The sequence below is a fragment of the Equus przewalskii genome, chromosome 12, assembly GCF_037783145.1.
Source record: "Equus przewalskii isolate Varuska chromosome 12, EquPr2, whole genome shotgun sequence".
Taxonomy (NCBI): domain Eukaryota; kingdom Metazoa; phylum Chordata; class Mammalia; order Perissodactyla; family Equidae; genus Equus; species Equus przewalskii.
The window spans coordinates 41,218,996-41,242,449 of record NC_091842.1 but is presented as its reverse complement, the minus strand read 5'-3'; the positions used below and the strand labels follow the sequence as shown (position 1 = coordinate 41,242,449).

Genomic DNA, 23,454 nt, shown 5'->3' with positions numbered 1-23,454 from the left:
TAAAGCGTGCACTTAAAAAACAGCTCAAGTGGCTCTCATTTGGTGAGATCTCAAAGGAATAGATGGGCTCTCCACAGTGTCATTTAGCCACAAAACACTGCTCAATGATTTTGGGGGGTTTGCGTCAGAAATGAGCAACTGGGGCACTTTATCCCTCGCTTCCTCCTTATGAGTAAGCCCTTCTGCCGCCTCTTCAGCCCCCGGGCTGGGCCGGACAGAGGAACTGCCGAATCCTGGAACGCATCTGTCGGGATTAGCCCAGCATCCACATGCCACTGACCGGCTGGCAAAAGACCGACGTCTCCGGACAGACTGTCCTTCAGAGTAAAGCGGCGGCGGTCAGTGGCGACCAGGCAGCGCTTGCTGCCGGAGAAAAGCCTCGACCGAGCCCTGCTCAGCGCCCCGACCCGCGTGTGCGGGTCCCCACGGCGCGCGTCTGCACCCCGGCTGTCGGTCGGGTCGCGGCCGCTCCGGCCCAGCAAGCGGTCTGGGGGTGCGGCCCGCGCCGGGGGAGCGGGTTCGGGGCGGCCCGGGCATCTCTTCCCAACCCGGTCCTCGGCACCGCTCCGCGCCGGGGCGGCCCGGGAGGCGGGCTGGAGGCCCGGCCAGGCCCGGAGAGGCTCCAACTCTGCGCCCGCACAGCCCTCCGGCCCCGCCCACCTGAGGGGCAGCCCGCCCCCTGCCGGTTTGTTGCCCTATCTCGGCGCTCGATGCCGTGAGCGGCACCTGCTCTCACCAATCGGCTGCGAGCACGGCGCGTTCTCCCTGTCTCCATCTCGTTGGGCGGGGTCCACCACCGCGGTAGGCTGCAGCGGCGTGACTGGCGTCAGCAGCGTCCAATGGGCGCGGGCGGGCGGGCCTCGCGCTGCGCGGAGCTGGGCGGGAACAGCGGCTCGGCGGCGAGGAGGTGCCCAGCGGCGGGCGACATGTTCCAGGCCCCGGAAAGCGAGGGCGGCCGCGCCGGCTCCAGGTGCGACGCGCGCGCGGGGCGAGGCGGTTCGCGGGCGGAGTGCGGGCCGCGGGGGACCTCAGAGGCGCGGCCTCCCCGTCCCGGAGAGATGGGAGCACACGCGGTGTCGTCCCCGCCCTCGCCAGTGTCTCGGAGGGGCCTGGGGTCGCCTCCCCGCCCTTCCCGTCCGAGCGCGTGTCCCCTCTAGTTCCAAGCGCGCCTGAAAGACGCTGGCCTAGCGGTCTGTTGCTTTGGGGCGGGCGGTGCCAGGAGCCCGGGACAATGCGGATTGTGCGGGGCCACGGGGGGCGCCCTCCGGAGCCTGTGCCAGCCTCGGTGCGCTTGTGGGCGGGGGTCACCGTCCTGGGAGCCCTCCCCGAATCCCATAGCCCCGGAGCCAGGCAGTTCTCCTAATCCCACAGCTCGGGAGCCAGGCTCTGCGTCTAATCCCACAGCCCCGGGAGCCAGGCGGTGCCCTCCCCTCATCCCACAGCCCCGGGAGCCAGGCGGTGCCCTCCCCTAATCCCACAGCCCCGAGAGCCAGGCGGTGCCCTCCCCTAATCTCACAGCCCCGGGAGCCAGGCGGTGCCCTACCCTAATCCCACAGCCCCGGGAGCCAGGCGGTGCCCTCCCCTAATCCCACAGCCCAGGAGCCAGGCAGTGCCCTCCCCTAATCCCACAGCCCCGGGAGCCAGGCGGTGCCCTCCCCTAATCCCATAGCCCTGGAGCCAGGCATTTCCCCTAATCCCACAGCTCAGGAGCCAGGCCATGCGTCTAATCCCACAGTCCCTGGAGCCAGGCGGTGCCCTCCCCTAATCCCACAGTCCTGGAGCCAGGCGGTGCCCTCCCCTAATCCCATAGCCCTGGAGCCAGGCATTTCCCCTAATCCCACAGCTCAGGAGCCAGGCGGTGCCCTCCCCTAATCCCATAGCCCTGGAGCCAGGCATTTCCCCTAATCCCACAGCTCAGGAGCCAGGCCATGCGTCTAATCCCACAGCCCCGGGAGCCAGGCGGTGCCCTCCCCTAATCCCACAGCCCCGGAAACCAGGCATTGCCCTTCCCTAATCCCACAGCCCCAGAGCCAGGCGGTGCCCTCCCCTAATCCCACAACCCAGGAGCCAGGCTCTGCCCTCCTGGCCTTGCTGACTGGGAACCAGGCTGAACTGCAAGTGGTAGAAGCGGAGATTCGATTTCAGGGCTCCGCAGCCCGCCTTCTAACTTTTAAAGCACTCTGGGTATTGGAAGTCACATAAGTTAGAGCTGCCAGAGCTGGCCACAAGGTCTGTCATGTCCCTTCATGAGCCAGCTTGCATTGTCGAATTTTGGGTCTTCAGATGCCCAAGAGTTTTCTTTATTGTGAGCCTCTCTGTGGCCCAGCCTCTCCATAAAAGTGGAAAAGCATGTGTGTGTGACGACTATCGAGATAAATGCTGTATAGACTAGATACTAATTAAAAGAATTGCCTCAACTTGCTGAAAACCCTGTAAATTTGAGGGAGTTAGATCAGTATTCAGTAATATAGCTAGCGAAATAATTAGTCATTAATCCATGGAACAGCGCCTACTCAGCGCTCGTGTCTAGATCTGTACTGTTGGGGGCAGAAGTTTATTCTGGAGTGCTCAGAATGAATCAAGTTTCTGATAACCGCTGTTCTGCACCTCCCACACCAGCTGGGCAAGGGCCGCTTCCCAGCGCTTTCTCGGTTGTGTCCATTAAGTACATTCGCTCTTTGTTTACACTGCCTGGCGCTGGATGCCCAGGAAGTGTTGGCTGAGTTAACGAGTGCCCGCCAGGAGTGACACTGATGTTAGGCTGACTTTGGGAGCTGCGGAAGCCAGCTGCAGGGCTGGCACCCTACAGTAAGACTCCACACTTCTTTCGGAGGTTAGTTTTGGAGAGGATAATAGGAAAAGGAGAAAAATCTTCCTTTTAGGACATTGAAGAAGGAAAAGCGGTCTTAATTGGATGATTACATGTAATTGGAAGCTCCTCTTGGGATCCATTAGAAGCTTTGTGTTCTGCCAGCCATCTTAAAGGAACCGGTTAGCCGGACAGACCTTGTAAGGTCACAGTTTATTTGGCTGTGAAGGGAAGGAATCAAGTGGTGGCTGTAAGATTACCCAGCCAGGTTTTCGTCTCTTAAGACCCTACATCTTAGGTTTTCTTGCTGAGGGATTATCTTGTGTTAAAGGGATTTTGAACTATAAAAGCATTATGATTTAGCCATCATTAATCTAAGGTCTTTTAAGCTGTGAAATGCATATTTGTAAAGACTTTACTCCAAGTCTGTTTCTCTCACTGCTTCTCTCCAAGCCTGACCAGTCCCCAAAAGCTTTTCTGAAACACAGGGAGGGCCAGGAGCATGGGGATGCTCCGGGTAAGAGTGGCTTTTGTTTTCTCTGCCTCTGCCAGTGCCATATTCCACTTGAGCTGTGTGTGTGGTTTTTTGTCTTGTCACATGTCCCTTAGTTTCGCTCGTGTATTTTTAATATCTTTTTTTGAAATATATTGAGGAGGTACTACGAAAGGAAAAAGTAATTGGGAAGCATCCCTATATTGTGAGTTCGTCCCACAACAATTGTGAGCTCACCAGTACTCCCATCTCCCTCCCTGTAATTAGTGTCATAGTGGTAACTGCACTCCACTTTGAGCCTAGCGAAGGCCACATTGAGCCATTGTTGTGGGTTATATTTTTATTGAAATGTCGACCTGTCTCAGTCCCATTTGAGACCCTGTTGGGGCAGCCTGTGCAATTCACATGACTGCTATGAGGCTGTGAAACCATGGTGTTGACCCCATTGCCTTTTGTGATGGAGATGGTCGCTTCCCCTCCCCAGGTAGCTTGGCCATTATGCACAGTAATCTCTGCTACAACATTCTTGGGCGCTGCTTTCCTTTTCTTATCTTGTTTTCGAAATGAAATGAAAATCAGAAAAGTAGACATAATGATATAATAAACGCTTTCTTTCCACCACCCAAAATTAACAGTTGGTCATTTCACATAAGCATGGCTTACCTCCTGTGCCCCGATGGTACCCTTTTACACGTAGAGACCACAGACGTCTTTGGGGTTCCGGTAACACTCAGTGCCTCTGTTGTATCGCTCCCACCAACGCTGAAACCACCTGCACACGCTCTAGCCTTCCCAGCAAACCTGAAGCTTCTCCAGGCCGAGGACTTGCTCTTACCCCCTCTTCCAGGGTCTGGTGCAGGCTCGCCATGACAGGTGCTCAGGGAACCTGTGAGTTGGACTGAAGCAGGGGTGAGAGGCTGACGAGGCTTGGGAGACTCCAGAAACATAGATTGTGAGAGTCAGGCAAGAGTCCAGAAGAGCTCTGGATCAGGATGAGTCGACCCTGAATCCGGTCTGACAACTTGCAGGACCTTGGCAGTTTGAAAGAAGAGTCATGTTTCCAATCAGTCCGTAAACTAGGCATTTTAACTCATGCCAGCGTTAGAGTTGGTGTTTAATTCAGTTCAGTTCCGAAGATTGCAGATCTCCATCCCTTTCTTCAGAGTTGGCTGTGCAGACCCAAGCATGTTCGACCTGCTATAGTTAGACAAGAGAAATACAGAGAATGTCGTCGTGACAAGGGCTCTGATTTATAAACGGTACAGAAGTCAGACGGCCTCAGCGTGTCCACCGACAAAGTGTGCAACCTGAGGTCATGTTAAGCACTGGCCACTGTGTTCTCTGATCGTTCTGATAAGCGTTTCGTTGGTTGTACCGGACGTTAGGACTGGAGGTGATTGTCCTGGTGTAGATTTCCAGGACTCACTTGGATTAATGTTGGTGGCACTCTCCCTGGTCTAAACTAACACCTTCCAAAAGAAATGTGAGCCATGTAAGGAATTTTAAATTTTGTAGTAGCCACATTTTAAAAAGTAGAAAGAATCAGGAAAAAATTTTAGTGGATTTTATTCAGCCTAATATATGCAAAACTATTTCAACATGTGACCAATATAAAAGACATGATTAAAGAGATATTTTGACTTTTCCTCTTTGTGCTGAGTCTTCGAAATCCAGTGTGTAGCGTACGCTTAGAGCACACCTCAGTCATATGACCACGTCAGTGCTCACGAGCCACAGTGGCCGGTGGCTGCCCTCTGAAAACCCAGCTCTGTGGGTCAGCCTTGATCTCTGGGAAAATGTGCACTGCCCTCCGGTTTGTTTCTAGAAGCCTTTAAGAGAGGCATAGGGCCTCGTCTGAGCTCTGGATCCAGACTGCCTGGGTGCATCCTGGTTCTGCTGCTCCCTGCATGGCCTGTCTTGAGATTTCTCTATCTTAGATTCATGTCTGTGAAAATAATGCCTGCCTGAGAGGGCTCTTGCGTAAGGCTCTTGGAACGGTAGCTGGTATCTAGTAAGCACTTGGCAAATGTAAGCTACGATGTTAAATGCTCCTGAATGTGTTTATAGTATTAAACACTACTGTATACTAGTAAAAATTAGTATTAAATTCTGCTGAGGGGCCAGCCCCGTGGCTGAGTGGTTAAGTTCTCACGCTCCGCTTCCCGTCGCCCAGGGTTTCACTGGTTCGGATCTTGGGCACAGACATGGCACTGCTCGCCAGGCCACGTTGAGGTGGCGTCCCATGTACCACAACTAGAAGGACCTACAACCAAAAAAAAAAAAGGAGAGTGGCAACAGTTGTCAGCTCAGGTGCCAATCTTTAAAAAAAAAAAAAAACCTTTACAGAAAACATCCATAATAATGTGTGAGCAGATATCTGGGTTCTGTGGCCTAACCAAGTCGACACATAAAATTAACCACCACAAGTCCACTACTTGTCAACTTGGCACCCATACACATCTCCGTAAACCATACTTAATCTCCAAATAAAGATGGTAGCAAAATCATATTAAAATAAATTCTGCTGAATGTGGTTCATCTTGTCTGTTTTAGGCAAACTTTAATTTTACTTATAAGAGTTCACAGGAATAATTTCAAAATATGCACATTTTCTACAGGGTTTTGCACATAACCAAGACATACAAAGAAAACTTTGAAGGGAACCTTAAGGGGGCAGTAAAGGAAGTATGCCGTGTGACCATCTGTAAACTAGTCACGCCACTGTTAAATAATTGCGGTGTGTAATTGTTCCATAGACGTTAGGAAAGGGCACCTGCCCTGTCCGGTTAAGCCGTACCGCCTGGACGGTGACGTCCACGTCAGCCACCAGTGACTCACGCTTCCTCTGTGCTTGTAGGGCCATGAAGCCCCCTGGAGGAGAATCGAGCAATCTTTTTGGGAGTCCAGAAGAAGCTGTTCCTTCAAGCAGGCCCAATAGGATGGCATCTAATATTTTTGGACCAACTGCAGAACCTCAGAACCTACCTAAAAGGACCCATCCCCCAGGTACGGGCCTCTGCGACTCATAACCCTTGGCCTCTGCCTGCTCTCTTTATGCCGCTCTTTTGATCAAAGTTCTATTTCTCTATATTGATCCTTTCAAATATTTTCTGGTGCAAGTTATTCCTTGCTGTCAGAGTTCTAGAATGTGAGGAAGGTTCTAGCCTGGCCTGTACTTTCTGTCTTGAAGATGGCTCGATCGTGTTAGCCTTCTTCGTCTCTCAACAGACTGAGTCCAGGAACTGAGGAGACAGAGGCAGACGATGGGAATGCCAGTGCCCATCACGGAGGCTCTCCCAGTTGTCCCATGGACCCCTGGAGATTCTGAAATTACATGCAAATTGTGCATGTAAAGATTTTTCTTAGGGAGAGTATTTTTAGTCAGACTGTCAGTGGGACTGAAACTCTGAAAAGGCTGACTTGCTCTAGCACACGTCTATGGTTCCTCAATACTCACCTCACCTTCTGGTAGTTACAGTGGGAGGGAATCTTAGAGAAACGTTTCCTTGCGATAGACTGTCAGTTGAGTGACCATACACGAATAGTTACCTGAGGAGCTCCCCCCGTCTGTATCCGTGATGGAAAAGCAAGGTTTGTTCCATCCGTACAGATTTGACAGGCCGGGCACGGGGGTCACTATTGCAGACAGATAATAAAATCAAGCCGAGCCGGAGCCAGAACAGTCCCTACCCCACCCTGATTCTGGGCGCAGATATTTCTTGACCAAACCTGGGGGAACAAAAGCAGTAGATTCAAATGCTGGTTGTTTGTGTGGTTGGTGGTTTTCGTGGGCGGGGCACGTGGAGGTTCCCATTGTTTGGCATGCAGTTAGAGTAGAGAAGCAGGTGGTTCTTCCTGAGTGAGTACCCTGCTCATTGTGTCCAGTTGATGGTGTAGGGCCAGGAGTGCTCAGCCCCGTACACCCTTTGTACCGACCACTGTGCAACGGTATGTTATGTGGTGGTGGAATCAAATCCTGGACACGTGAAGGTGGACCAGCCAGCTCACTTGGCCCCAGCTCAGCAGAACGTGTGTCTGGAGCTTCCCTGGGGTGTCAGGTTCCCTGGAAAGTATTGCAGTTTGGGGGCGGTGCCATGTTGCCAGTCCATCAAACTCTCATGATCCCCTAGCTTTCTCATGCCCAGTGGGCAGCCTGGGCCCCTCTTAATGGGAGAGTTCGAAAGCCTCTGTATTGTGTACAGTCACAAGGTGTAGTGACAACCACCGTGACTCCCTGTGCTGAGCTCCTGCCTCACATGGTCCTGTTTGGGGTTTGTTTTCTCTCCTGCAAAGTACTCTTTGAAAATAATCTGTGATGGGGGCCGGCCCTGTGGCAAGTGGTTAAGTGCACGCGCTCCACTTGATTGGCCCAGCGTTTCACTGGTTCGGATCCTGGGCGTGGACATGGCACCACTCGTCAGGCCACGCTGAGGTGGCGTCCCACATGCCACAACTAGAAGGACCCACAACTAAATACTGGGGGGATTTGGGGAGACAAAGCAGGAAAAAAAAAAATCTGTGATCAATTCTCAAAGGAAACTCGCAAGGGGAAGCTGCTAGTGTGTCCCGCACCCCAGACCTAAACTGCTGCCCTCGTTTCTTTAGTCTCTCAGACTTCACCCCACAGCCCTCTGATGAGAGGGCCTGACTGAGAAAAACGTGCAGGACGGAGGGTGCGGCTTCCGGTGTGACAGTCATGGAAACTGACAGAGGACCGTCCTACCCAGTGCTGCGGTTACTCTCCATCCATGTGCTTTGCTAGTTGCCTGGTTTCAGTCTCCCACAAATTGTCCTCCCTGTTCTCCTAACAATGGTTGATACGTACGGATCATTTCATATTGGCCGGGGGCTGTGCGAAGTGCTTCGCATGTATTCGTTTGGTCTTCTTTACAAACCGAGGAGGTAGGAGGTACCCCCTTTACAGAGGAGGAGACTGGGGCTCTGGGAGGGCGTGCCAAGCTCCCAGCTCACTGGTGGCAGAAGTAGCCTTTGGATCCCAGTCTGCCTGACTCCAGAGCTCGTGCTCTAAACTTACCACCTGCAGAATCTGTTGGGATAAATTTCTCAAAATGCAATTGCTGGGTCAGTTTAAAATACTGACAGATGCTTCCGACTGGTCTTCGAAGGGGTTGCCCAGCGTTCATCATGCAGTAGATGGTGCCTGCTCCCCACACTCGGCCAACACAGTGTCTGTCTTGTGCAATTAGGTTCTTTCAAAAGTATATCTTGAATTTATTTTTCTTCAATTATGGGTGATATGAGCATCTTTTCCCTCTTTAAAGCTGAATTCATCTTTCAGTAAAATGTTGAATAAGAGACATGCAGTGTGACTACTTTTTATAAAGTTCAAAAACAGAACGGTATTGCTTAGGGTTGGACACAGACATGGTAAATCATACCAGAAATAACATGTTTGTGGTTTCCAGAAAACGCAGGTACGTGGAGACCTGGGGAGATGGGGAAGAAAGCACAGGTTCCGGGAGCTGGCAGGACTGTGCACAGCCCGGTGGTAGTTACCTGGGTGTGTGCTTTGTTGTTATTTGTGATAATTATGTCTTAGGAACTTTTCTGTGTTATGTTTCACAATTGAAAAAGAAAATTTAATTTAATTTAATTTTTAAAGATTGGCACCTGAGCTAACAACTGTTGCCAATCTTCTTCTTCTTTTTCTTTCTGCTTTTTCTCCCCAAATCCCCCCAGTATATAGTTGTATATTTTAGTTGTGGGTCCTTCTAGTTGTGCTATGTGGGACGCCACCTCAACGTGGCCTGTTGTGTGGTGCCATATCTGCGCCCAGGATCCAAACCAGAGAAACCCTGGGCCGCCACAGCGGAGCACGAAAACTTAACCACTTAGCCACGGAACTGGCCCCTGAAAAAGAAAATTTTAAATGAGCAGTGTCTTGAGCCAAAAACTTCAAATTGAGTTACTTTTATCTCCCATTTTTAAAAAAGCTGAATGCACACCTTAAAAAGAATTTATTTCAGCCTTCACAGCACAACCAGAAAAAACGCAATAAGGTGGTGGCCTCAGGCCACGTTGTGCTCCACTTTGTGGTCTCCACATTTTTGCTGCTCACCGTGAATAACAGCAGCCCCGCAGCAGCACCCAGGGCTTATTCACCAGGCACTGCTCTACCCACTTCACGTCTCTTAACTCGTGTATCTTGCCAACGACCCTTGGTGGGTACTTGTATCATTTCTTACCTCGTTAGAGTTGAGAAGATGGAGGTGAAAGAAGGTTGAAGTCACTTGTTCAGGCTCACACAGTCGGCAAGTGACTGAGCAGGGCCCCGGCAGTCTGACTATGGACGCCTGCCCTTAACACCATCCTGTGCTGGTTTCCCCAGCAAGGGTCTCCAGCTCGGGGTCTGCAGATCGCTGGGAGGTCCGTGGCTGAGGTTCAGAAGGTTTGTGTCCCCCTGAAGTTACGTGAGTGTGTGAACATACTGTGAACGCTGATTTTACTGAGTGTATGCACATTGTGACCCGCTGAAGTTACATGAGTGTGTGTGCACATTGTTACTGCCTGAACTTACATGTGTTTGTGCTCATTGTGACTGCCTGAAATTACTGAGTGTGTGTGTTCAGATTGTGACCCCCTGAAATGACGTGAACGTGTATGTGCACATTTTCCTGCAGAGGCAGCCCCGTGTTCTCTAAGCGTTCTCTCCCCAGCAAAGGCAGTGAACCGCAGCCCTGTGTCTGCTGCCTGAGCTCTGTCCCAGCCCTCGGTGTCCCCTGGAAGACTGACTGGCATCCCGGAAGGCCAGTCTGCTCTGCACTTCACTCGCAACAGGGGCCCCGAAGACAGGGCTGGAGGCTCGCTGGAGAACAAAACAGGCTGGTGCCCCTTGGGCTCCTGGAGCTCGTCCTCCAGGTGGTTCTTAGGGTGCTCCTGTCCTTCTGTCATAACGTGGTGGGTTATTGCAGCCAAGAAGTGACTGTTTAAAATTTCTTTTCTCGTAAACAGTAAACAAAGATCAAAACTCTTAAAAAATTCTTAAAAAAAAATGTGTTAAGCAGCCTGAAGCCTCCACACCCCACGCATCCCGTTTCCTGTACACACACAGCGCCCATCGGCGACCACTTCTGTGTGTTGGGGGAGTGGAGTAACCACTTTTCTTTGTTCGGATACAAGCAAATAAGAATACCTCTCCCCTTACATTAAATGTTGCATGCTGTGTAGATTGTTTTGCACCTTTTTTCACTCACAGTATGTCCAGGGACGATGTTTCTTTATCAATACACAGAACACATAGCGAACATTCACTGAGTGTGTGTCCCGGGCATTGTCTAAGCTTTTGACAGGAGCTACAGGAAGTCACTGAATCCTCTCACGGCGCTGTGAGGAGGTCCTGTTATCCCCATTGTACAGATGAGGAGTTTGGGCACAGACAGGCCCAGTAACGTGTGTGTGGTCACATGGCTAGTTAGTAGGGTGCATCTTCTTTCCTTCCAGAGCCCTGACTGTGACGGCCCCACCTCCCCTTGGCACAGCACTCCGTGGGCAGGAGGTGCCTGGTGTCTGCTGAGTGGGTATTGGATAGGAGCCATCTTTGTGCTTTACATGGGCATGAAGGCATTTACTGTTCATGTCCGTGCCTTAGTCATCAGTTTATGAGAAGTTACATCTTAGATGCATTTCATTAGGGTTTATCAAATCACTTATAGTTGGCGGCAAAGATGTTAAATGTCTATAATTCACTGGCCTATCTAGCTGTCACCAGGAGTGCCAGCCTCAATGAAATCAGAAGAATGACTAATAAATTCAAGGTTTGCCTTGAGTAGGGCATGTTATTAGATTCAGTCCTATCTGACCTAAAAATTTATCAGCTGTTTGCTTTTAGTCTACTAAAGAACTTTTCATAGGTTCAGTGAAGAAGATTCTTCAATAGGAAAGCATGAAAAGTTCAGGGTTAAGGAAATTTCTAGAGGGGAAAATGCTGCTGTATGCCATCTCACTCTGTCACCCCTAGAGGCCAGCCCTGTTCAGCTCAGCTCTAGAAAGGCAGGCCCCCAGCACAGGGGTTGGTTTTGCCGTAGGTCTGTAGGGGTCTCGTCAGCCTGATCCCCCCAGCCCTGTGGGCCTGAATTCAGGCCCAGCACTGGGCGTTACTGCGTGCCGAGTGGGGCTGGGCTCGGATGGGTGTTCTGGCCTGCTCACCGCTCTGCGATTGTTCCTGCAGGGGGGAAAGGAAGTGGCATCTTTGATGAATCGACACCTGTGCAGACTCGACAGCGTCTGAATCCACCTGGTGGGAAGACCAGTGACATTTTTGGGTCCCCAGTCACTGCCACTTCACCCTTGGCACACCCAAACAAACCCAAGGTATGGACTACATTGAGACAGCAGGCATGAAAGAAACAAAACTCAAACAAGTATTCTTTAAAAAGGCTCTGAGGCTGGCGTGATATGTTATTAGGACAAGGTAGGTGACGTTGGTTTTCCTGGGTGCAGTCATTAGTCACCGAGTTTCAGAGCTCCCCTGAGTCATCAGATAAATGTATTCCAGCCGTGAGATGACGGAGCCTCGGGGAGCTGGCCTTGGTGTGTCAGTAGCAGTGACTGCCCACTGCCGACAGGCTGCTGCTCTTCTCTGCACAGCACTGAGGGTGGTGAGGACGTTTATAAAATTTAACATACAGTAGGGGAGTCGTCTCTCATAAAATTTCACTTTTCGTAGTGGTCATCAATAAGTACAATAACTGCATTGGATTAAAATTCACCACATGTTTAGAATTCATAATAAAACTTTAATTTTGTCATCTTTGGAGAATGCCAGAGGACCAGCTCATTTTCCTGAAAACAGAAGGACAGAATCTAGCATTTAGCCAGCACTTCCTGCATGAACTGTACCTTAGGATAACAGTCATGAAAGGCAAGTTTCCTTTATAAAATATGCCAGCCTATAAATGAAGAAGGAATAACGAAATTCAAATATCACCACTTTGCAAACTTGTAATGAAATTGGGAGTTTAGGCAATGATCATCAGTGGCCACTAACATCACAAAATGAGACAAGCAAAAATTATGGGCCTTGTGTTAAAAGTCCATCTTGGACCACCTTTGAATTCTCTTTTTTGTTTTTGCTGAGGAAGATTACTCCTAAGCTAACATCTGTGCCAGTCTTCCTCTACTTTATATGTGGGTCCCCACCAAGCATGACTGATGAGTGGTGTAGGTCCACACCCAAGATCCAAAACCCGGGATCCTGGGCCATAAAAGTGGAGCACACTGAACTTAACTACTGCGCCACGGGGCCGGCCCCCACCTTTGAATTCTTGTCAAAAAAAATCAAGCCTGAATCAGACCAAACCTAATATTAATTGACACCACAGAGATTCAATCCGAGTATTGCAAAATATAGGAATTTACATGGCCAACAATAGAGGGAGAGCCTAATGATTAAAACGAGACTTAGGAATGCAATCCCTATCAAAATCCCAGCCCTGTTTTGAAAAAAATGGGACGACCCATCCTAAAATTTTTATGGAATCTCAAGGGACCCCAAATAGCCAAACAATCATGAAAATGAAGAATAAAGTTGGAGGACTCACACTTGCTGATTTCAAAACTAACTACAAAGCTAATGGCGCAGTACTGGCATAAGGATAGACATAGAGATCGGTGGGATAGAATTGAGAGCTGAGAAATAATCTCTCACATCTGTGGTTAATTGATATTTCCACAAGGGTGCCAAGAGCATTCAGTGGGGGAAAGAAGAGTCTCTTCAACAAACGCTGCCGGGAAAACTGGATATGCACATGCAAAAAAAATGAAAGTGGACCCCTACCTTACACCATATACGAAAATTAACTAAAAGTGGATCAACGACCTAGATTTAAGAGCTAAAACTATAAAATTCTTAGAAGAAAATATAGAGACAAATCTTCATCATCTTGAATTTGGCAGTGGTTTCTTAAATAATGACACCAAAAACACAGGCAATAAAATTTAAAATAAACAGGGGCTGGCCCCGTGGCCGAGTGGTTAAGTCTGTGCGCTCCGCTGCAGGCGGCCCAGTGTTTCGTTGGTTCGAATCCTGGGCACGGACATGGCACTGCTCATCAAACCACGCTGAGGCAGCGTCCCACAGGCTACAACTAGAAGGACCCACAACGAAGAATATACAACTATGTACTGGGGGGCTTTGGGGAGAAAAAGGAAAAAATAAAATCTTAAAAAAAAAAAAATTTAAAATAAACAAATTGACTTCATTAAAATTAAAAACTTGTGTGCATCAAAAGACACTATCAAGAGAATGAAAAGACAACCCACAGAATGGGAGAAAATATTTGGAAATCACATATCTGATAAAGGTTTGTTTTCTAGAATATAAAAAGAACTACAACTCAACAACAAAAAGACAACTAGATTCAAAAGTGGGCAAAGGACTTGAATAGACATTTCTCCAAAGAAGGTATATAAATAGTCTGTCAGCATGAAAAGATGCTCGGCATCCTTAGCCAATAAGGATATGCAAAGCAAAATCACCATGAGATACCACTTCACACCCACCAGCATGGCTATTATCAAACGAAAAATGAAACAAGAAATATTGGTGAGGACGTAGAGAATTGGACCCCTCATACATTGCCACTGGGAATGTAAAACGGTGCAGCCACTGTGGAAAACAGTTCGGCAGTGTCTGAAAAAGTTAAACACAGAACTGACCATATGACCCAGCAGTTCCACTCTTAGATATATACCAAAAAAATCTGGAAACAGGAACTCAAAACAGATACTTGTACACCTATTTTAATAGCAACATTATTCACAATAGCCAAAAGGGAGAAACAACCCAAGTGTCCGTCAGCAGATGAATGGATAAACAGAATGTGCCGTACGCAGATAACGGGATGTTACTCAGCCGTAAAGGAATGATGCTGCAACACGGACGAGCCTTGGAAACACGCCAGTGCTTGAAAATTTGACTAGGTGTTAGCCATTTGAGGAATGATTAATTTTTGCAATTGTGAGAGTGTTGTTATGGTTATGTCTTTTCTTAAAGGACATTTTTAATAGCCATATCTTGAAATATTTATGGATAAATGAAATACCTGGGATTTGCTTTAAAATAATCCCACGAGGGGGTGGAGGGAGTGAGGTTGGGAGAACGGTGTGGCTGAGCCGAGGGTGGCGGTGAGCTGATGTCATTGTAGCTGTATGGCGGGTTACGTGGGGTTCACAGTACCATTCTCTCCACTTTGTTTATGGTTAAAATTGTCCATAATAAAAACATTTTTAAAAATTAAAAACAAACCCAAGTCATTTGTGCCCTGATTTTCATCGCCCATTTGAACGAGGGTAAAAAGTTTCTGAATCATTTACTGACCTGGGGTTTGGCTTGTTGCAGGACCACGTGCTCTTGTGTGAAGGAGAAGACCCCAAATCAGACATTAAAGGTGAGCTTCTGCTTTCTGTTCCTTCTCGAGTGCTCTCACTCTGGACTTGGTGCTGGTGTGCCCCCAAAGGATGAGAGGGAATGTTCTGTGCCCCTTCTAGCCCAGCTGATGAAACAAGCAAGGTCGTGTTTATTACCAAGAGGCTTGAGTATTTGAAGAAGGCCAGGGAAGTGGGCTCACTCACTTCTGGTGAAAACTCCCACCTGGTTACCACTGGCTTTTCTTCACTTCTTGTCATTGCTAATCAGCCTGGGCCTAAGAACAAGGTGTCCTCTTCTAGAAGCTGGTCTTATGTAGTGAAGGGCAGGGATCTGAAACCTTTAATGAACTCGTGACCAAGGGGAGAGCTGGCGGAACTAATTCAGAAGAGAAGGGCATACAAGAGAGCAGGAGAAGGACCAGGAGCGGGTGTGAGGCTTGCCTGTGATGGGGAGGGGTGGTGCCTCCATAATCGGGCGCCCAAGTTTTGGGAGTTGCTCCAGTGGTCAGGCTGCATGTCACACGTGGAGACCCACTGCGGTTCTCTAAGCTGACTGTGGGCACTGATTTCTGCCTTTGGGTCACCATTTCCCTCAATTGATGACCAAAATACACGGGCATTCATTCATACAGAAAGTCCAGAGTAAGCGTCAGAAAGCCTTGCCTCACCTGAGACCCTCCAGTTGAGATGGCCCTCCTCCTTGTCATGCCCACTTGGAGAAGGTTTGCTCTTTATAATTGAGGTGGAAGAAAAGGGGATGGGGCCCAAAAAGCAGCATAAAGAAACAGTCAACTTATTTATCAAAGAGTGTTTATAGTAGCAAGCCCCAACTTTATGCCCCGTTCAGAAACACCCTCTGCTAATCGCAGCGAGTCTTGGTGAAAGATGGAAGCCTGGCTGTGTGTTCTTCTCTTTTCCCATCCTGGGATGCATTTCCTACTAGCTGGTCTATGTCTTCCATATGCACAGCTTGCCTGTCCAGGTAATGGGCAGCCTCTAATGGGGTGGTATGCTGACTTTGTCCCACAGCTGCAACGAGCACCTCACCCAGAGAAGAGCCTGGTGAGAAAGGCGGCCGCAGAGAAGCTGACCGCACCCAGGAGCCCCAGCCCACGCCCACGGTCGACAGCCATGAGCCCAGGCTGGGCCCGCGGCCTCGCTCTCACAACAAAGTCCTGAACCCACCCGGAGGCAAATCCAGCATCTCTTTCTACTAAAAGAAGCTGCCGCTTCCCCAATAGCCAGACAAGAAACTTGAGAGATAGGATTTCAAATATTATAGTTTCTTTTAGCCCAAAGGAGTGGGGGTGGGGAGAGGGTCTGTTGTGTATCTGAAGCTGCTGCTCAGGCTCCACTGCCATCCCGAGAGCCACGGAGGACCTCCCTCGCTTTCCAGACTGCCGAGAGACATCTCTGTGAGCATTAGTGTGACTCCCCTGGTGTACACTCACTTGTAATTCCAGATGTGAGAGGAACTCTGAGATGGGCGGGGTGGGGAGATGGCGCAAGGCCACAGCAAGGCCTGACGAAGGGGCCTCTTACACGTCCTTGTGCATCAGCAGTCTGCCGGTAATCCAGCATGTAGGAGTCACTAACACCGTAGCAGAGTTTAAAGCCTTTGAAAGCAAACCAGAACCACCTCTCCAATGCTGTGGGATAGAGGAGGAAGGCATAAGCCGAAACCTTGCAGGGAGGGGTGCGGGGGGGTCTCTGTGCACCCCCGTAGATCCTCATGCCATTCGCCCTTCACGGCTATGGTTTCCGTTCCTGGGACACCCGCTGCTCAACCCCACTGTCTCCTTTACTTCAGCCCCAGAGTGTTGTTCTGCAGCCTGTTCTTGAAACATCTTGATTGCTTTTCCTCGGCAGCTGTCAACAGAAACCAAAAAGTCGTTCTCAGTCTATGCTTTGTAGAAAGATTTTGTGCCCTGATTCTCTCAGGTGCCCCAGTTCTGCCATCTAAAACCTTGGCCAGACCTTACGGAGGAATCTCCGCCTTTCGTTCACAAAGGACTGGTTTTAGTCTCTTTACGGGCTGTTTTGCTTGTAAATTGTTCTTTTTTTTCCTCATCAGCCTTAAGTCTAGGCCTTTGCTCTTCACCAGCAGTGTGGACAGTTCCTTTCACAAGCTGTCTGCAGGGCCTGCTGACGTCTGCGAGACTTTAGAACTCTGTCCAGATGTGTCCAGGTGATGGGGTTATTTAAACCCCTCGTATGTCTTACTTGATCCTGTCGAGGGGGAGGAGCTACTCCAGACCCTTGGGTTCTTTGGGTTAGATTCTGTAATAATATCTAAAGAGCTATTGTAAAATACCAGCTTTACATAAGCGACTGTTGACTTGGGTCTGTTTCTGACACGTTTCTAGAAAAAAATCAGTTGCTCAGGTATACCAAAGAGGAAGAAAAGTCTGCTTAGGCCACCCTTTACAAAGCTTTGCAGCACCTCGGGACCATATTCAGTTTCCGGAAGAGACTTAGAGGCCTTAGCCCAGGAGATTCAATAGTTTGGCAGCAAAGTCTTAACTGGCCAATTCCGTGGTATCTGCCAGCAAAGATATTTGCTTTCAGTTTGTCCCATTCAGCCTCTAAAGGGCTACAGTGTAAATTCCTACAGTTCACTCATGTTGGACCAGCAGTTAACAGGAGAGGATTTGGGTGGTGGCAGCTATTGGTACGAGTGCCTACAAAGCTAGTGCCAGGTGCTAGAAATATCTTCATCATTATTAAAATTTCAAAAAGCAACAACTGTGTTTAGTTGCACTCACAGTGGCCTAGACACGTAAGTGCCTACAGGCGCTGCCTGCCAGGCTCCACTTCTCACACCCAGCGCATTGACGGGGTCTGCACGTGGCTTTGTCAACCAAAGACAGTTGTCCTTTTGGTTGCCCTGCTGACTCTGGAGCCAAGAAACACTGATTTCATGTGACTCTATCAAGTACTTCCTGTCTCCATCCTTCAAATGGTTTATAAGAAAGTTGTTTGGAATTCAGAGCATTTTTTACCCATTAAAAAATGTTGTAAATAGTGGTTAGCTTTTAAGCCCAAACACACTAATTTGTTTAACAGAAAATGAAATGTTCTAATGGTGGAAATGAACTTGTAACTGTGGGGTTTTTACTATACAAGAAAATGACTTGTGAATTCCAAATTGGATTGCCAAGAGGAACCCTGCATGGTGGTGCCAGCCCATGTGGCTTCACCCCCACCCTCACCGTCAGCCAAATGGGGGAGGAGCTGTCTGGGTCTGTCCACTGGCAGGGCTCTCGGGTGGAGGTGCGAGAGACCAGAGACGGGAATGAGGAAAACATGAACACAGCGAGAGCTTCTGGGCAGCAGTGACACAACTCCCTACCTTCCTTTTCTCCCATCTTCCCCCCTTTCTTTTCCTCCCTGCAGCCCTAGGAGTGGGTTTAGAGTGCCTGAGTAGTCTGGTCACTGGGGGAAGCAGAGGAGGAGTTTCTGCTCCTGTGAGCCCAGTGGGGGTGATCATTTATATTTGGAGGATGCGCTCTACATTGGTGACTGCCTGTGTTTGGAAGATTCACTAACTCTTAGCACCCTGTTCTCACCCTCTACGCTGCATTGAGAAATTACTAGTTTCTATTTTTCTTAAGCCTTAAAATTTTTTTTATGTGCATTTGGTGCCAACTCTTTTCTAGAGCTGTATCAAAAACAACCAACCTGTACTCACTTGCAATGTAATTTTTATAGGAAGATTTTGTTATTTTTACAAGGCAGAATTGGGTATAACAGTTGAATTAAACTTAGCAATCATGTACTCAAAGTCTTTGCCTGTTGTGTGCACACATGATTTTCTCAACATCCATTTTCCAAAGTGCCTGAACTCTGCTCCTTCCCTTTCAGCTTTTCAATGGCGACGGGGTTTGCCTTTTTTCATTCCTTTTTTTTTTTTTCCATTTAGCCAGAGGATGCCCAAATGAATCTTTTCAAAGGTTATGGATTTAAGGTTATTTTCATTTGAAAACCAAAGACTTAGCTTTGAGTAGAATTAGTAGGAATATGCCAGTGCTCTTTTCAGTTTCTGTAAGCTTAATGATTTTTTTTTTCTCTTCTACCACTTGTTTTCCTAAAGAACCGAAGATAATTGAACTTGCCTCTGAGTTGGCTTTGAAACTTGAGTGACAAGCCTTGTAATGAGTGGAGGAGGTGCTGAGCTAGCAGTTTGTCTGTAGTTTCAAGTCCTGTAGAGAACGCACGGACTGAATGTCTTTCCTTCTTATGTATTAGCTGTTTTCATATTTGTACAAGCAAACAGTACCCTCCTGTGAATTACATGAACTCAGGGTGATGAAGCTGCTCAGACTGCCTGCCTGGAGACCCTCTACACGAGGCTCCACACCGTTCTGCGTGCTGGATTGGGCCAGCTACCAGGACAGCATTCAGAAAGAAACCCAACGGGCTACCTGACACTGTCTTCATTTGTTCATCTGAAAACGTGCTGGGGAGTGCAGAGTGTGTTCCAAGAACTGGGCTAGGCTCTGGTGACATTACATGTCCTGTTTGTAGCAGCCGCTCTAGCCGCAGGCAAGCACTGAGGTCTCAGAGTGTCACAACCTATTTGTCTCCAGAGGCCAGGCAATGGCTGAGTTGGAAAGGACCAAGGTAGCCCCACCATGTTCTGGGGAGGGGCTGAAGAATAGACACCCAAGGATCGCTACTTCCTGTCCTGTGCCTCGTCAGGAAACACTGGCACTTTTGACGGAGCATAGCTTGTCTTTGTGAGTCACACCTTGCAAGGATGTATATACCTGTGTTATCCAGTTCATTTCTTCTGAACTTTTAATCTTTAGCATTCTTGGAAATCATGAATGAAATATTCCTATTCTACGTGTGACTACAAAGTGCTATCTAAAATTCAACTTAGGGAGAAATGAGAGGGACATTACAGGGACCTAGGTGACTTTTTAGCACGCATTAGGGGTAGATACTTAGAAATCAAAGTAGAACTTTTGAAACTTGTGTGCCCATCTTACATTTTAGGGCCTTGTAATGAGAAAAAGTTGTATTTCGAATTATCTTTACAAATCTGAAGGGAAGCCTATTTATTAAAAAGTAAGTTCTAATTCAATTTGCCTGAGCTCTCAGGAGTTTACTAGTTGCATTCTTCAGTAAGCATCAAGAATTATCCAGCATATCATCTTGTTAAAACTTCATTTTGTTTTAACCAATTTCAAATAATAAATCTGTCCAATCACGTTAATAATAAAAACAAATAAGGTGGACTGCCAAGCCATTCGGCCTCTCACTGTGGTAGTGGGGCTGCTTGACTGTATTTGCTACTCAGGTATTCAAAGGGGTCCAATTACTGAAAAAGGCCTAAGGCAGAAGTCTTAAACATTCCCCAAAACACTCACAAGCTTTGTCTGTAACTTGCTCACCAGGAAAAAATTAAACATTTCATCTCTTTGTCCTGGCTTATCATTTTGAGAATATAAAACTAACAATTCCACTTAACATATTTCATGCTTACTGTTTGCTGGAGATGGTGCTAAGCCCCTTCCACGGAATAGTTTATTTAATCTTTATAACCTTCCTGGTAGGTTGGTAATACTTTTAGGCTCAGTTTTACAGGTTTGGAAATGGAATGGAAATTTAGGATGATTAAGTCACTTAGCTAGGATCAAAACTCAGGCAATCTGAATTTGAGACTGAAACCTCAGTTTGTCTTTTAGTGGGGTGGGTGAGCAGCCATACAGCAAATTAGGTTGCAAGGGGAAAATGTGTACAATAATATTTAGGGCATCACCTGCAGGAAAGTTCATTGATTTGGTACAGTCAGGTTAGGATGAGAGGACCCCACCATCAGTTAGCATGAACGGAGCTTGAAGCACCTCTGTCAGCACTAAGTGGTCACTAATGGGATTTTTAAATCAGAATTCACATTACCTATGTGGCCCCCAAGCTGAAAGTGTAAGTCCTGGGTTCGTGGTGTCCTCAGAAGCCAGCAAAAGAAAAGGCAAATCCTCTGACATGACTCATTTTAAATTCAGGCCTCAGAGTATTTCCACAGATACAATTCCAAGGAATGCCAGCTGAGCAGGGAGGGGAGGAGCAGCCCGTGCAAGAGTCCACCAAAACAACAGACTGCAGAATCAGACCTGCAAAGGCTGCAGATACTGTAATTAGGAGGTATCAAAAAAAAAAAAAAAAAAAAAGCTTACTAAAGAGATTTAAAATAAGTGGCTGAAAGTGGAAGAAATGGCCTATCCAAACTGGCAGAACATAGGAAAATCAAATAGGACAAACAGAGATTAAAAATAGAGCCACTGAAACTAAAAACTCAATGGATGAGTTAAATAGATTACACACCGCTGAAGTGAAACTGGGAAATCTGAAGAAGTTACACAAAACGCAGGACACAAAAATGGACTAACTGAGAGCTGGTTACCGGATTTTAGGATGAGAGGGGCAACCTGCATTGAACTGGAATCCCAGGAGGGACAATCGGATGGCAGAGAGGCGCTATGTCTGGGGAAGCTCTCAATACTTACTGAGGAGGGGTGTGCACTACTGTGTAGTAAAACCAGAAAGATGAGTCAGAGAACAGCAAACCAGCCCAGCATCACGGTCACCCTGGGGGAAGGCAGGTGCGCACAAAGGCAACGTCCGTTTCTTTGGAGGGAGGATGCGCGCCGGGATGCTAGTTTAAGTCTCTAGGCCGCACACAATCGCTTATATGTACTCTCAGGACATAGGCTGTGTCACTTTAAAAGCCCCGGCCGGTGTCGTGGGAGCTGGCGGGAACTTGCTAAAGGCGACGGGCGCTGGCGGGTAGCGGCTCTGACAAGCCTGATCGGAAGCGCCCCCCGCCCCGCTCGGCCGAGCTTCCGGCCCGGAGACGGGCTTCCTCTTACGTCACGGCCCTTGCGACCCCTAGCGGCGCGGCGCCGCGGGACTCCGGCAGGACCGGCACCGCCCCCTTTGTCTGGCGGGCGGGACTTCCGGGCGGCCGCACTTCCGGCTGCTGAGTGACAGGCGCAGCATCAGCATCAGCAGCGGCGGCGGCGGTGGCTGAGCCCTGAGGCGACAGCGACAGCGGCTGCGGCGGAGGCGACGGGCCGCGGCCTGCAGACTACGGGCAGCCGGGGCGGGCGGGCGCGCCGGCGGACAGCGGGCCGCGCTGGCGGCGGCGGTGGCCGCGATGATGGAGATCCAGATGGACGAGGGCGGCGGCGTGGTGGTGTACCAGGACGACTACTGCTCGGGCTCGGTGATGTCCGAGCGGGTGTCGGGCCTGGCGGGCTCCATCTACCGCGAGTTCGAGCGCCTCATCCACTGCTACGATGAGGAGGTGGTCAAGGAGCTCATGCCGCTCGTGGTCAACGTGCTCGAGAACCTGGACTCGGTGCTCAGCGAGAACCAGGAGCACGAGGTGGAGCTGGAGCTGCTGCGCGAGGACAACGAGCAGCTGCTCACCCAGTACGAGCGGGAGAAGGCGCTGCGCAAGCAGGCCGAGGAGGTGCGTGGGCCGGCCGCGCCGCGCCGGGGATCCGCCCGGGGACCGCAGCCCCGCCTGGTCCTCATACACACCACACACGCGCACACGCACCCACTCCCCCGGCCCCGCCCGGGCACCCCGCCCTGAGCCCTCGCCCGGGGACCGCAGCCCCTCCTGGTCCTCATATCCCTCTGCCCCGCCCGGGAACCCCGCCCTCAGCCCGCGCCCGGGAACCTCCGCCCCGCCGGGGGACCTCATACTCCCCGCCCCGCCTTAGCCTTCGCCGGCCAGACTCCAGCCTGATCTCATACTCCCCGCCCATCCCAGCTCGGCCCCCAACGGCCCGGCGCCCCTAGCCCGGCCCCGGGGGTGAGGCCTGGCTGCCCCTTCCTCCTGACCTGCTGCTCGGGCCCAGCCTTGAGCCCCGGACCCCCTGGCCTCAGCCGGGGAGTTTGCAGCCCCAGCAGCCCTTAGCCTCGGGCCAGGCTTCCGTTTCCCCTCCATACTCCCCTGTCATTGCAGAGGCCGGGTTTTACGCTTTCGTGTGTGTTTTTCGCAAAGCAGTTTCCTAGACCCCCGATTACTCCCTCTGGTTGCTGCAATTCTAAACCCTCCTCGCAGAAGAGGGATTTCTGATTTTCTTACGGTTCTGCAGCCGAGGAGGTCTTTTGTCAGAAGGCCTTTTCCTTGTTCCCGATCCAGTGTTTTGAAGGTGTGTGTGGTGGGCAGATTCGGGGATTGAGGTGAACACATAACTCAGGCTGCAGTTAGGCTGCTCCCCTGGCACCAGGTGAAAGAGTGCAGGTTTCCGGAGGTGATTTCTCTGCCCTGTGGTTCCTTCTGTTGGGAAGATTGTTATTTATGTGGAAAAGGCTGAGAAATTCCACTCTGGCTTGTGAGGAGTTAAAAGTAGAATGTTGAAATATTTGATTGTGTTCTAGATTTCTCCATAACCTGGAAATCGCTTATTTGTGAGCCAGTTAGAAGAACTGTGCAGGGAATACCACTTAACTTCATTCGCTCACCATCAGATGTTTAGGGCTGACTGTAGTGCCAGACCCAAACGGATTCGGGGGATGTGCATTCCTGTCCCTGCTTTGCCTCTGTGACCTTGTCCTGGTCGCCTGCCTGCTCTGTATTTTGATTTTCCATCCACCAAATGAGTCAGTTGTCCTAGATGATCTCTAAGCCCTGACATTCTGTTTTTCCAGGCACTAGGTGCTGCTCTTTGATTTATGAATAGGAAGTTTCTTATTAAATGAGCTAAATTCTGTTTCAGTTAATTTGCCTTCATACATTCTTGAC

At 49.4% G+C, this 23,454-nt stretch overlaps 2 protein-coding genes and 2 long non-coding RNA genes across 29 annotated transcripts in view; 2 read left to right on the top strand and 2 right to left on the bottom strand.

Annotated features, from left to right (window-relative positions):
• Positions 1-176: 176 nt before the first annotated feature.
• Positions 177-18,468, top strand: JPT2 (Jupiter microtubule associated homolog 2). The gene is made up of 5 exons (XM_008532470.2): positions 177-970; positions 6,160-6,308; positions 11,491-11,633; positions 14,662-14,710; positions 15,720-18,468. The coding sequence occupies exons 1-5, from the start codon at positions 840-842 to the stop codon at positions 15,905-15,907; spliced, it is 660 nt and encodes a 219-aa protein (XP_008530692.1). The 5' UTR covers positions 177-839; the 3' UTR covers positions 15,908-18,468.
• LOC139074937 (uncharacterized) lies at positions 3,640-5,565 on the bottom strand. Its single transcript, XR_011524955.1, has 2 exons — positions 3,966-5,565; positions 3,640-3,853 (listed from the first exon to the last, which is right to left on the bottom strand). It is a non-coding gene; the product is annotated as an uncharacterized lncRNA (long non-coding RNA).
• Positions 14,048-21,676, bottom strand: LOC139074936 (uncharacterized). The gene is made up of 2 exons (XR_011524954.1): positions 21,203-21,676; positions 14,048-16,559 (listed from the first exon to the last, which is right to left on the bottom strand). It is a non-coding gene; the product is annotated as an uncharacterized lncRNA (long non-coding RNA).
• Positions 21,663-23,454, top strand: part of MAPK8IP3 (mitogen-activated protein kinase 8 interacting protein 3) — a 53,768-nt gene continuing 51,976 nt past the window's right edge. For all 26 annotated transcript variants that reach the window (XM_070568851.1, XM_070568843.1, XM_070568841.1 and 23 more), the window contains exon 1: positions 21,663-22,170. In XM_070568851.1, the coding sequence (XP_070424952.1) occupies positions 21,853-22,170 (318 nt within the window). In that variant the 5' untranslated portion in view covers positions 21,663-21,852. The remainder of the gene's footprint in view (positions 22,171-23,454) is intronic.

What these genes read in the sequence shown, in the direction of transcription:
- JPT2 (XM_008532470.2), top strand. Translation starts at nt 840, where the DNA reads ATGGGCGCGGGCGGGCGGGCCTCGCGCTGCGCGGAGCTGGGCGGGAAC. An exon ending in CACACCCAAACAAACCCAAG is followed by an intron (nt 11,634 to 14,661) that starts GTATGGACTACA and finishes GGCTTGTTGCAG; the next exon opens with GACCACGTGCTCTTGTGTGA. An exon ending in CCCCAAATCAGACATTAAAG is followed by an intron (nt 14,711 to 15,719) that starts GTGAGCTTCTGC and finishes TTTGTCCCACAG; the next exon opens with CTGCAACGAGCACCTCACCC.